Source organism: Oncorhynchus masou, chromosome 29 (assembly GCF_036934945.1).
Source record: "Oncorhynchus masou masou isolate Uvic2021 chromosome 29, UVic_Omas_1.1, whole genome shotgun sequence".
Taxonomy (NCBI): Eukaryota; Metazoa; Chordata; class Actinopteri; order Salmoniformes; family Salmonidae; genus Oncorhynchus; species Oncorhynchus masou.
This window is the reverse complement of record NC_088240.1, coordinates 9,962,758-9,975,926: the sequence shown is the minus strand read 5'-3', so window position 1 is coordinate 9,975,926 and position 13,169 is coordinate 9,962,758. Positions and strand designations below refer to the sequence as shown.

Sequence of the window (13,169 nt, the reverse complement as noted above, 5' to 3'; positions counted from 1 at the left end):
GCATCTCATTCAATAGGAGTTTGTGCATGGATATTATTCAATAGGAGTTTGTGCATGCATATTATTCAGTATGAGTGTGTATGCATTGAGTTATTCAGCATGTTTTAGCTGATAGCATGGGGCTATAGATGACAAATGTTCCCTTTAATGTAGGACTTATTTTATCGCCAACTGCTATTAGAACATATTATTTTATTGAAGTGATAAACAACATTTGCATAGAAGAAGCAATCGCTTCTTTTATAAATGTGTGCGCTGTCTCTTTAAGAAAGTAATGACTTCATTTTCTAGGCAGAAAGTGGCTGTGGAATCTGACTTTGTGACTATGGGATCTAGTGGAAACCAGATGATAGGCAAGGGAGATGAAAAAGTGAATTCAGCTGTAGGAAATTCAGCTGTTAGCTAGCTAGGAAAGTTTGCCTATAAAGCTAGAAGCTACCGGTATCTTCTTGCATTTTAAAGTGTTCTAGCCTGTAGGAACATTGTTTTGAGAACAGCAATTAACAGGTTCCATATGCTGTGTTGCATTATTTAAGTGTTCTAACTTCTGTGCAGAATGAGTGGAGAGCTAATGCAGCCCGGAGAGCTAATGCAGCCCAGACTGCTCTAGCGATGAATGAGGTAGTGGAGCTCTTTGCACTTCACGAGTTAAATGGATTGCGCTCTGAGACAGACTTAATCCTCTTGATCACGTGAGACAGCATTTGAACATAACAAAAATTCTAGTACAGTTGTATGATTTTTTTTTTTAATCGACAAAGTACCAAAGTTTCGTGCAACACCTGTGCTTACCCAGTTTTTTGGGGGTGTTCTCCATAGTTTTTGGAATATCAATTTTTGCCAACAGGAATGTGTTTTGGCTTAAAAATTATATTTTGGTGTCACTTAAAGGAAGTTTTTATTTCCATATCACACCATTTCTGGGTAGCATTTAGGTACCTTACTTTGATTGTTTTCAATTAAAATGGTCAAAAAGAAAGACAGCTTCTTAACAAAGAGCAATTTCTCAAGCAAGAATTTTACTAGGACTGTCTGGTAGTGTTCTGAGTGGGAATGGGGAAACAGGAAACTAACTGTTATCGGCAGAGAGGTTTGGAATTCTCTTTCTTATTGGTTTATTAACTAATGTACTGCCTACTGAGGACAAAACTCCATCCCACCAAAACAGGCTGAAATTTCAGGCGGTCTTTTCAAACAGCTGTTACACTAAAAGGGCATTATCATAATTTTCACAATTTCATAATATTAATCCAACCTCATAGTGTGGAAATATACACTGAGCAAAAATTATAAACACAACATGCAACAATTTCAAAGATTTTACTGAGTTACAGTTCATATAAGGAAATCAGTCAATTTAAATAAATTAACTAGGTCCTGTTAAGTTCTAAACAAACAGAGGAAAAGCTCAAACCAAGTTTATTCCACCACAGCTGGAATATCAGCTGCAAAGACAAAGATTTGTTTAAACAATCACATGTATTTATACCCTCCTACTAGGTGGAGTCAACTCTAGACACCCAATACGTCTCTGTTGCTAAGTCAGTAACTTAATTGGTTCGTCTCACTGGTGTAGTCATGGCACTGCCTCCTGCTAGAACCTTCATGGGAGTGGAAATATATGTGTGTGGGATAGGACTGTTCCTTCTCACTTCATCTGACCTGACCCCGGCCGAATTCCTTGCTCCTCCCTAACCCACGACTGTCCTACCTTATCAGTGACTGAAACCAGACCTCCATAGGATCCATGAGATTTATCGGTAACATTTTTTAACAGAATGTAAACTTTCTACCTCCCCCTTTCTCACTCAGTAACTTTCCATAGACCTAGTTATTATCCACACTCCACTGACTCCAACACATACATTCCTTGGACATGTAAAGTAATCAATAAGTTCTAGTATGGTAACATGAATTTGTATATTTCAAACTGGAATCCAACAGCCCTAATCTACGGATTTCACATGACTGGGAATACAGATATGCATCTGTTGGTCATAGAACCCTTAAAAAAGGTAGGGGCTGTCACATAATCCCTTTCTGGGCTCTCGAGGTCGCCAGTCTGCTTACTTTAACGCACACCTGTCACCATCGTTACGCGCACCTGTCACCATCGTTACGCGCACCACTCCTCATCAGACTCACCTGTACATTCCTGATTCCTTCCCTATAACTGTCCCTCCCCTTGGCTCTTTCCCTTTGACCTTATTGACTCTGTTTTGTGTTCCATGTCTGTATGCTACTCATGTTTCATGTTTTGGCCTATGTTCATTTATTTCTTAAATACACTCCCTGTACTTGCTTCCTGACTCCCAGCTTACACGTTACAGGGGTGTGGATAAGAAGACCAGTCAGTACCTGGTGTGACACATCTCCTTTGCATAGAGTTGATCAGGCTGTTGCGACATGGGGCCGTGAGTTATCATGCTGAAACATGAGGTGATGGTGGCAGATGAATGTCATGACAACGGGCCTCAGGATCTCGTCATGGTATCTATGTGCATTCAAATTGCCTTTGATACAATACAATTGTGTTCATTGTCCGTAGCTTATGCCTGCCTATAACATAACTCGACCTCCACCATGGGGCACTCTGTTCACATCGTTGACATCAGCAAACCGCTCGCCAACACGATGCCATACACATGATCTGCGGTTCTGAGGCCGGTTGGATGTACTGCTAAATTCTCTCTAGGGTATATGGGACGCTAGCGTCCCATCTGGCCAACATCCAGTGAGATTGCAGAGCTCCAAATTCAAATACAGAAATGCTCATTATAAAAATTCAGAAAACAAAACATATTTTACATAGGTTTAAAGATTAACTTCTTGTTAATCCAACCACAGTGTCATATTTATAAAATTATTTTCGGCGAAAACATACCTAGCCTATTACAAACAGTAACCAGCCAAGCAGAAGCGTTACAAAACTTAGAAATAGAGATAGAATTAATCCCTTACCTTTGATCTTCATATGGTGGCAATCAGAAGACATTCATTTACTCAATAAATGTTACTTTTGTTCTCTTTATATCCAAAAACCTCCATTTTGTTTGCGCGTTTTCTTCAGTAATCCACAGGCTCAAACGCAGTCAAAACCAGCAGACAAAAAAATCCAAATGGTATCTGTAAAGTTCATAGAAACATGTCAAACGATGTTTATCTTCTTATGGCTGCAGGGGCAGTATTGAGTAGCTTGGATGACAGGTGCCCATATCAAATGGCCTGCTCCTCAGTCATAGTTGCTAATATTTGCATATTATTATTAGTATTGGATAGAAAACATTCTGAAGTTTCTAAAACTGTTTGAATTATGTCTGTGAGTATAACAGAACTCATATAGCCTGCAAAAACCCGAGAAATTCCAGTTCCTGTTTTTTTCTGGAGGTGGCAGATTTTCAACCAAGGTTTCATTGAAATTACAGCGAGATATGGATGAGTTTTCACTTCCTACGCCTTCCATTAGATGTCAATAGAACTTTGTCTGATGACTATAATGTGAAGGGGGGTCGATTGACACAGGAAATAGTCACCACAGCCATGAGTGGACCATGCTTTCACCAGGCGCATTCACAGGGGAAGGACTTGCGTTCCACCCCTCATCTGAAGTCATTCTAATTCTCCGGTTGGAACGTTATTCAAGATATATGTAAACAACATTCTAAAGATTGATTCAGTACATTGTTTGACATGTTTCTACTGACTGGTACGGACGTTCGGACATTTTGTCACGCGCTTTGTGACTTTGGAAATGTTTACCAAACGCGCTAACCAAAGTAGCTAATTGGACATAAATAACGGACATTTTCGAACAAATCAAGCATTTATTGTGGACCTGGGATTTCTAGGACTGCATTTTGATGAAGTTCATCAAAGGTAAGGAAACATTTATCATGTATCCAACATGGAGGCTAATTTTGCTACTGTTCTGAGCGCCGTCTCAGATTATTGCATGGGTTGCTTTTTTCGTAAACCTTTTTTGAAATCTGACACAGCGGTTGCATTAAGGAGAGGTATATCTATAATTCTATGTGTATAACTTGTATTATTATCTACATTTATGATGAGTATTTCTGTTGAAACGATGTGGCTATGCAAAATCACTGGATGTTTTTGGAACTAGTGAATCTAACGCGCCAATGTAAACTCCGATTTTTTTTAAATGTAAATATGAACTTTATCAAACAAAACATGCATGTGTTGTGTAACATGAAGTCCTATGAGTGTCATCTGATGAAGATAATTCAAGGTTAGTGATTAATTTTGTCTTTATGCTTTTTGTGAATGCTATATTTTGCTGGAAAATGGCTGTGCTTATTGTGGTTTGGTGGAGACCTAACATAATCGTTTGTAGTGCTTTCGCTGAAAAGCCTATTTGAAATCCAACACTTTGGTGGGATTAACGAGAATAGCTTTGAAATGATATAAGACACATGTATGTTTTAATGTGTTTGAATGGAATTATGAGATTTCTGTATTTTGAATTTGGCGCCCTCTATTTTCACTGGTAGTTGTCATATCGATCCCGGTATTGGGATTGCAGCCATAACAAGTTATATTCAATCTTCAGGTTGTTTTTAGCCTAAATGATAGATAATATTTCAACCGGACAATAACATGGTCAATATAAAAGGTAAACCAGAAAGGCACTCTCTCGGGATTGCGCATTAAAAAGCTCTGCGACACGGCAGGGTCTACTCATGCAGACTGGTCTTACTCTCTCATTTATAAGAATACAAGCCTGAAACAATTTCTAAAGACTGTTGACATCTAGTGGAAGGCATAGGAACTGCCAATTGAGTCCTAAGTCAATGGATACTGTAATGGCATTGAATAGAAAACATCAAACAAAAAAATACTTCCTGAATGGATTTTTCTCAGGTTTTCGATGCCAAATCAGTTCTGTTATACTCACAGACACGATTTTAACAGGTTTGGAAACTTTAGGGTGTTTCCTATCCAAATCTACCAGTTATATGCATATCATATCTTCTGGGCCCGAGTAGTAGGCCTTTTAATTTGGGCATGCTTTTCATCCAAATTTCCGAATGCTAGAGGTTAACATGACGTTGGAGGCGTTTTTGACACACCTGTCAGGTGGATGGATTATCTTGGCAAAGGAGAAATGCTCACTAACAGGGATGTCAACAAATTTGTGCTCAAAATGTTAGAGAAACTCTTTGTGAGTATGTAAAATCTTGGGATCTTTTATTTCAGCTCATAAAACCTACACTTTACATGTTGCATTGATATTTTTGTTTATTGTTTATAAAATACAGGGAAATCACGTTTTTGACTGACACTGGGCCTTTAATTTAAGCCTGCCAGTATAATTATTCATAACTTGTTATAAGCATATGAGCCTTTGTAATATCAGGGGCATTTCTGTCTGTTCATCAACAATTCAATTGCTTTAAAATGTCTAGTATTTTGTCAGGATCTGTAGGAGTTTTCTTTTACTGTCAGATAGTTCAAAAACGTTATAGAAGGGTTGTAAACTGCTTATGACAAGTCTTGCATTCATTATGCCGGCAGGCGAGGACGGTATTTTCACTTAAACGCCTACCATTCCTTTCACAGATCACCGGCACACCTTTCACCACACCCACCACCCGCTGTCCACCCATCTACCCCCACCCCAGCGCCTACGCAAGCGTGTGCTCAGCATGGACCGCAAACGCCGGCGCAAGAAGAAACGCAAGAACAAAAAGACCTCCATGGCGCCCTCGGAGGTCACACCCACCATCCATGAGGTAGACGAGGATGCGGAGTCTGAGACAGAGGGGAGGGACCTGGCAGCCACGCCCATCGAGCAGCCCGACGACCAACAGCAGGTAACATAACAGAGAAATGTGTGATCATGTCTGACAGCTTATCAGAATACCTCTTTTTGTTATTGATCATTTATTGTTTATAGAATCCAATGTTTGGAATGTTGCAAGTAGAAGTTTAGTTTATTCATTTGTTATATATTCATTCAGTGTATTCATTTCAAAGACACTCCAGAGAGAAATGTCTGTCACACATGACATGTTTTGTGTGAAGGAGGCAGAGAATTCTGGTCTCCTGTGTAATTTGAGACCTTTGACAAAGAGCAGGCAGTAGCTGATCGGGCAGCGTAGCCTAGTGGTTAGAGCGTTGGACTAGTAACCAGAAGGTTACAAGTTCAAAACCCCCGAGCTGACAAGGTACAGATCTGTCGTTCTGCCCCTGAACAGGCAGTTAACCCAGTGTTCCTAGGCAGTCATTGAAAATTAGAATTTGTTCTTAACTGACTTGCCTAGTTAAATAAATGTAAAAAAAAGAAAGATGAAGATCTGTTAGATTTGTACTAACAGGTGCTATGGAGACAGAGAGAGTTTGCTTATCTTCCCATACTATTCGTACAACAACTATTTGCACATTGTTGAAAACACTGTACATCTATTTTTTTATTTAACCTTCATTTAAGTAGGCAAGTCAGTTAAGAGCAAGTACAATGACGGCTAGCCCGCCAAACCCTATCCCGGACAACGCTGGGCCAATTGTGCGCCACTCTATGGGAGAGATGCTAAGACCAATGTAACCAACTCCCTCTCCTCTTAGTTTAGCCGGGGGAGTGAGGAGAATTTTGCGCCGCCTGTCCCACTAACTTCCTTCCACATGGAGAGCGAACAACAACATCCGGCGCCGGAGAAGGACACACTGGCCACGGCAGAGGTGGTGGAGGGGGAGTTGGAAGAGGCGCAACAGGACATTCGGGAGCAACCAGAGGATGAGGAGGGTGATGAAGAGCCCACCAACAGGTGTGCCCAGAATCAGATGTTTGGATGCATAAAGCAATGTCACGGTAGCTAGCAGGAGATTAGGCACAGGAACTTGGCTGTGTGGTGAAACAATGTTTTTTCAAATCAGCCATTTGTATGGATCACTTCAATATGCAGCAACCAGCAACCGTCACTTATTTTATTAGCAAAGCTTGCCGTAAGACACAAGGTGATACTGGGATGTAACTAGAAGGATGATATGCTTCATGAATTGTGAACTACGAAACCACAGAACTAGAGTGCACTAAAAATAGTACCGTGCTACAATATTTATTTTGTATGTCAGTGGTCGGTTCTCAATATTTGAAGATATTTAAAGGGCTCATCAAACAAGCCCAGCTCTTTCTACAATGCTCTTCATTAAAAAAACTTCAAAAATTCAGTGCTCATTTCTCCCGATTCTTCTGGTAGATTTATCTGTTTTTAAGTGAACATCTAAAAACAATCAATACATTTATATGGCTGAAAAGGAAACTTTGTGCCTGTCACCATCATTTCTCGTGTCCTAGATAGGATCTTTATGAGCAAACCTATCTGACTCATCAACACAGAGCTATGAGAATATGAATTATTTGGTAATGGATTGAATAATATATGCATTCATCCTGGTACGTCAGAGACTGTGTGGAGTCGAGGGTCATATTCATTAGGGCTCAACATAGAAAAATACCTTGCAACGGAAACAGAAATTGGACATTTCTTATTGGACAACTCCAGGTAGTCCCTCCCTGTTTCATTCTGTTTTCTTCTGCTTGTAGCCTAATGAATACAACCCAGGTACTTGTTTCCCTCTCTGCAGTGCGGTTAATCCCACTGATTTATTATTATTGCAGCAGCAAAAAAGGAACGTAGTCACAATGTCATGTAATTATTGTTGCCTGAGTTAAAGCAGCCAACGATTCACCGAGTAAGGAAGCCAGTGTTGCAGTGCTGTGCTGTGTTCTGGTGCCCTCTGTTGCATGATGGACCACACTACACCCAACAATCTGACCCCTCCAAGATTATTCATACTGTGTTTGTGTGTGCCAGTCAAGATGTTTGTTCGTATAGACTGGGTTGACGTTTGATACCATGTTAATTTTGAAGAAGGATTTAGTCGATTCTGGAGTTCTAACACTTTGGGAGAAAAAAAAATCTAATTCTGAACTGGTTTATGGTTGATGGTCCTTCATGATTTGTATTTATTTATTTTATTTAACCTTTATTAAAATAGGCAAGTCAGTAAAGAACAAATTCTTATTTATAATGAATGCCTGGCAAAAGGCCTCCTGTGGGGATGGAGGCTGGGATTAAAAAGAAAAATAAATGAAATATAAATATAGGACAAAACACACATCATGACAAGAGAGACACCTCAACACTACATAAAGAGAGACCTAAGACAACTACATAGCATGGCAGCCACACAACATGACAACACAGCATGGTAGCAACACAACATGGTATCAGCACAAAACAGGGTACAAACATTATTGGGCACAGACAACAGCAAAAAGAGCAAGAAGGTAGAGACAACAATACATCACACAAAGCAGCCACAACTGTCAGTAAGCGTGTCCATGATTGAGTCTTTGAATGAAGAGATTGAGATGAAACTGGTAGTTGATAGTTGACACAATAGATAACAGATAGTTAGTTACCTGACATACTTCAAAAGCAAACATTTTAAAGAATCAAATACAATATGACCTCTATGATGGGTTTTCACACGTACTCAAGTATTCCCTCTGCATTCTCCGTGATTCTCCCCTGTGTTCCCCTCCCCTGGTGCCTCACCTCTGCGGACCCCCCTAGCATGAACACCCGTGGCTGGTTCAGGAGGAATCCTCTCCACCCTGCACCGTGGACCAGTTACGACATGCGGGAGCGCGTCTGTATCGGCAGCATGACGGCCGTGGAAACAGCCGTGTACCGGAAGGTGCCCACCGACGAGGCTGAGGCTCAGATGTTGGCTAGCGCCGACCTGGACGACATGAAGAGTAAGACACACACATACACACCAGAGAGAACGGACCTTTCCCAAATCAACCCCTCTAGCCCACCCTCCTGCTGTTGAGCAACCCTCCTGCGGCCCTAATGTACCACACCTGATTCTACTAATCAGCTGCTTATCGGGACTTTAGTTGAATCGGGTGTGTTTATGTAGGGCTGGAGCAAAAGCCTGCATACCCAGCTGCTGGAGGAGGGTTGACCACCCCTGACTGGTGTACCCCTTTTTCCTGAACAAGGGCATACCATTTCTAATTAAAGTAGAGGGTAAAGGTAGTGTAATTTAATACTAAGTGACATTGGGTGCAGGTTTAAATAAATGCATACCTTGAGACTTAGTAACGTAGTAAATATATTTTAACCAAACTCTCGGGTTCCTCATTTGGTGCCTCTTGATGGACAGACCCAGTCAAAGTCAGGTTGCTCCAATTGGATGCAATGCTCCAGTTGCCTTGCCAGCTGTTCTGCTGTTGGACAGTTTGAGGGTGACAGTTTGAAGCAGGTGTGAGTACTGGGATAAAATATCAAATATAAATCACTTACACCCCAGGATTGATGTACTGCAATAATGCCCGTGTGGCAATATGTTGAATGATACTCTACTGTATTACCATAGTTCATATTCCTGAACGTAGCAAGTGGAGGGAAAATCTGCTAGTTTAGGGCACCCTCTATTGACGTAACAATATAGGACATCTGTCCTATGTACATGTCCTTATGTGAGAGTGTAATACATGCTGTTGCTATGTTTTAGTACTAGGATATACTGGGATTTGATAGGTTGGATACTGTGATTTGATAGGGTGGATATGTGTATACTGGGATTTGATAGGGTGGATATGTGATACTGTGATTTGATAGGGTGGATATGTGAATACTGTGATTTGATAGGGTGGATATGTGTATACAGGGATTTGATAGGGTGGATATGTGTATACTGGGATTTGATAGGGTGGATATGTGAACACTGGGATTTGATTGGGTGGATATGTGAATACTGGGATTTGATTGGGTGGATATGTGTATACTGGAATTTGATAGGGTGGATATGTGAAAACTGGGATTTGATAGGGTGGATATGTGAATACTGGGATTTGATAGGGTGGATATGTGTATACTGGGATTTGATAGGGTGGATATGTGAATACGGTGATTTGATTGGGTGGATATGTGCATACTGGGATTTGATAGGGTGGATATGTGAATCAAAAGGGACAGAAATAAGACAGCGAAAGGAATGTGTGAATGTTGAGAACATTTGCTATGTGTGAATGACATTGCGGGTGCATGTGGCCTCCCGAGTGACGCAGCGGTCTAAGACAGAGGCCTCACTACAGACCTGGGTTCGATCCCAGGCTGTGCCGCAACTGGCCGTGACCGGGAGTCCCACAGGGCAGCACACAATTGGCCCAGTGTCGTCTTGTAGCGCTCTGGCGACTCCTTGTGGCGGGTTGGCTGACTGCGGTCGTCAGTCGAACGGTTTTTCCTCCGACACATTGGTGCGGCTGACTTCTGGGTTAAGCGGGCGAGTGTTTAAAAAGCGTGGTTATGGCGGGTCAAGTTTCGGGGGACGCATGACCGACCTTCACCTTTCCCGAGCCCTTTGGGGAGTTGCAGAGATGAGACAAGATCGTATTTGGATATCACAAAATTGGGCAGAAAAGGGGGGTACATTTTTTTTCAAGAATGTGTGTGTCACGCTCTGACCTTAGAGATCCTTTATTCTCTATTTTGGGTTAGGTCGGGGTGTGACTAGGGTGGGCATTCTAGTTTTGTTATTTCTATGTTGGCCTGGTATGGTTCCCAATCAGAGGCAGCTGTCTATCGTTGTCTCTGATTGGGGATAATATTTAGGCAGCCTTTTCCCACCTGTTTGTTGTGGGATCTTGTTCTTGTGTCGTGTGTGTGAACACTGCATTTACTTCACGTTTCGTTTGTTCTGTTTGTTTTTGGTGAGTTTCATTTATTAAAACATGTGGAACTCTACACACGCTGCGCCTTGGTCCATTTATTCCAACGATCGTGACAGAAGATCCCACCACCCATGGACCAAGCAGCGTGCCCAGTAGGAGCAGGGATCCTGGGCCTGGGAGGAAAGCCAGGAGTGGAGGACATCCTGGATGTGGGACGAGATTATGGCAGGAGAAAGAAGCCTGCCATGGAAGCAGGCGGAGGCAGCGAAGAAGCAACAACAACCACACTGGGTTCGCGGCCACGAAGGAAGCACGAGAGGCAGCCTCAAAAAATGTTTTGGGGGGGAACTTGCCGTGCGAAGGTGGTCAATTGTCCAGGACGCGTTGTGCCAGCTCTACGCTCCAGACCTCCAATGCGCCTCCACGGCCCAGTACGTCCTGTGCCAGCTCCACGCACCAGGTCTCCAGTGACTGTTCCCAGCCCGGAACCTCCAGCGATGGTTCACATTCCGGAACCTCCAGCAACGTTTTGCAGTCTGGAAACTCCAGTAATGATCCATGGCCCGAAGCCTCCAGTGATGATCCATGGCCCGAAGCCTCGAGTGATGATCCATGGCCCGGCGCCTCCAGAGACGATCCAAGGTCCGGCACCTCCAGTGATGATCCATGACCTGGAGCCTCCAGTGATGATCCATGGCCCGGAGCCTCCAGAGACGATCCAGGGTCTGGAGCCTCCAGTGACGGTTCCCAGTCCGGAGCCTTCCCACTCCGGAGCCGTTCCCAGTCCGGTGTCTCCGGCGACAATACACGGTCCGGAGTCCTCGACGACGATCCACGGTCCGGAGTCCTCGACGACGATCCACGGTCCACGGTCCGGAGCCTCCGAAGCCGGCGGATCCGCGAGCGGAGCGGAGTCTACGTCCCGCACCGGAGCAGCCACTGAGGCTAGATGTCCACCCGGACCCTCCCCTATAGAGTACTCCCCTATAGAGTACTGTCATGCCCTGACCTTAGGTGGGATGCTTGTCTACTGGCCTGTAGGAGTGGTGGTATGTATGATATTAGGCCCTTGGGAAGGGAATGCTACAGTATATGAGTGTGGAAATCAGGAAGCTGATACGCTTGTTGTTTTTACACAGATGAATGTCAGGGGGCTTGTGCTTGTTTGCCGGACTGTGCAAGTGTCATTGTTTGGGGGTGAGTTTTGTTTAGGACCTGTTTGTGTAGGTCTGGGGAACACACGGCAGGAAACTGGCCTGTCACGAGAGCAATCGAGAGAGAAATTTCCAAAGAGAGAGACAAATAGAGCAAGAGATACAGACCAGAGAGAGAAAGAGAGAGGCAGGAACCTGGACTTTGTCATCCTACAAGAAACATGGTATAGAGGAGATGGACCCACTGGTTGCCCTCTAGGTTACAGAGAGCTGGTAGTCCCATCCACCAAATTACCAGCTGTGAAACAGGAAAGAGACTCAGGGGGTATGCTAATTTGATATAGAGCAGACCTATACACTCTATCTACTCTATTAAATTAATCAAAACAGGAACATTTTACATTTTGGCTAGAAATTCAAAAGGAAATTATCTCAACAGAGAAATGTTCTCATGTGTACTACCTACATCCCCCCACTAGAATCCCCATATTTGAATGAAGACAGTTTCTCCATCCTGGAGGGGGAAATCAATAATTTCCAGGACCAGGGACATGTACTAGTCTGCAGCGACCTAAATACCAGAAATGGACAAGAAGCTGACACCCTGAACACACAGGGTGACAAACACCTGCCTCGAGGTGACAGCATTCTCTCCCCCATATGCCCCCCCACCCCCCTAGACACAAACGGCTCACAACTCCTGCAGCACTGTCACACGCTGGCTATGTACATAGTCAATGCAGGCTTCGAGGGGACTCCTACGGTTGGTACACGTATAGCTCATCTCTTGGCAGTAGTACTGTATACTACTTTATCACTGACCTCAACCCAGAGTCTCTCAGACTGTTCATGGTCAGCCCACTGACACCCTTATTAGATCACAGCAAAATCACAGTCTACTTGAATAGAGCAATACTCAATCATGAGGCATCAAAGCCAAAGGAACTGCATAATGTAGATGGATGGAAAATAGTGTAAAAGCCAATTAGGCAACAACAAATTCAATCCCTTTTAGACAACGTAATAAATCATCTCAAAGTAATTGAAGATTCTATACAATCTAACCACTTCTGGGAAAATTTGAACAAACTTAACAACAACACAGAGTTCTCTATCCAAAATGGAGATTAAACCACTTCTCCAATATTTTTGTCCCTATAACAAAGAACAAACCCCCAAAACATATACATGATCAAATACAAATCTAGAATCAACTATTAAAGACTACCAAAACCCTCTGGATTCTCCAACTACATTGAATAAACTACATGACAAAATACCAACCCTCCAAACCAAAAAAAAAGGTT

At 42.8% G+C, this 13,169-nt stretch overlaps 1 protein-coding gene across 2 annotated transcripts in view; it reads left to right on the top strand.

The window, feature by feature from the left end:
- LOC135518967 (anion exchange protein 3-like) overlaps window positions 1-13,169 on the top strand; it is a 100,927-nt gene that overhangs the window by 45,304 nt on the left and 42,454 nt on the right. The window contains exons 4-6 of one of the 2 annotated variants that reach the window (XM_064943953.1): window positions 5,581-5,834; window positions 6,586-6,785; window positions 8,601-8,785. In XM_064943953.1, the coding sequence (XP_064800025.1) occupies window positions 5,581-5,834; window positions 6,586-6,785; window positions 8,601-8,785 (639 nt within the window). Of the gene's footprint in view, window positions 1-5,580; window positions 5,835-6,585; window positions 6,786-8,600; window positions 8,786-13,169 lie in introns of those variants that run through there. The other variant, XR_010452238.1, reaches the window with a different exon arrangement.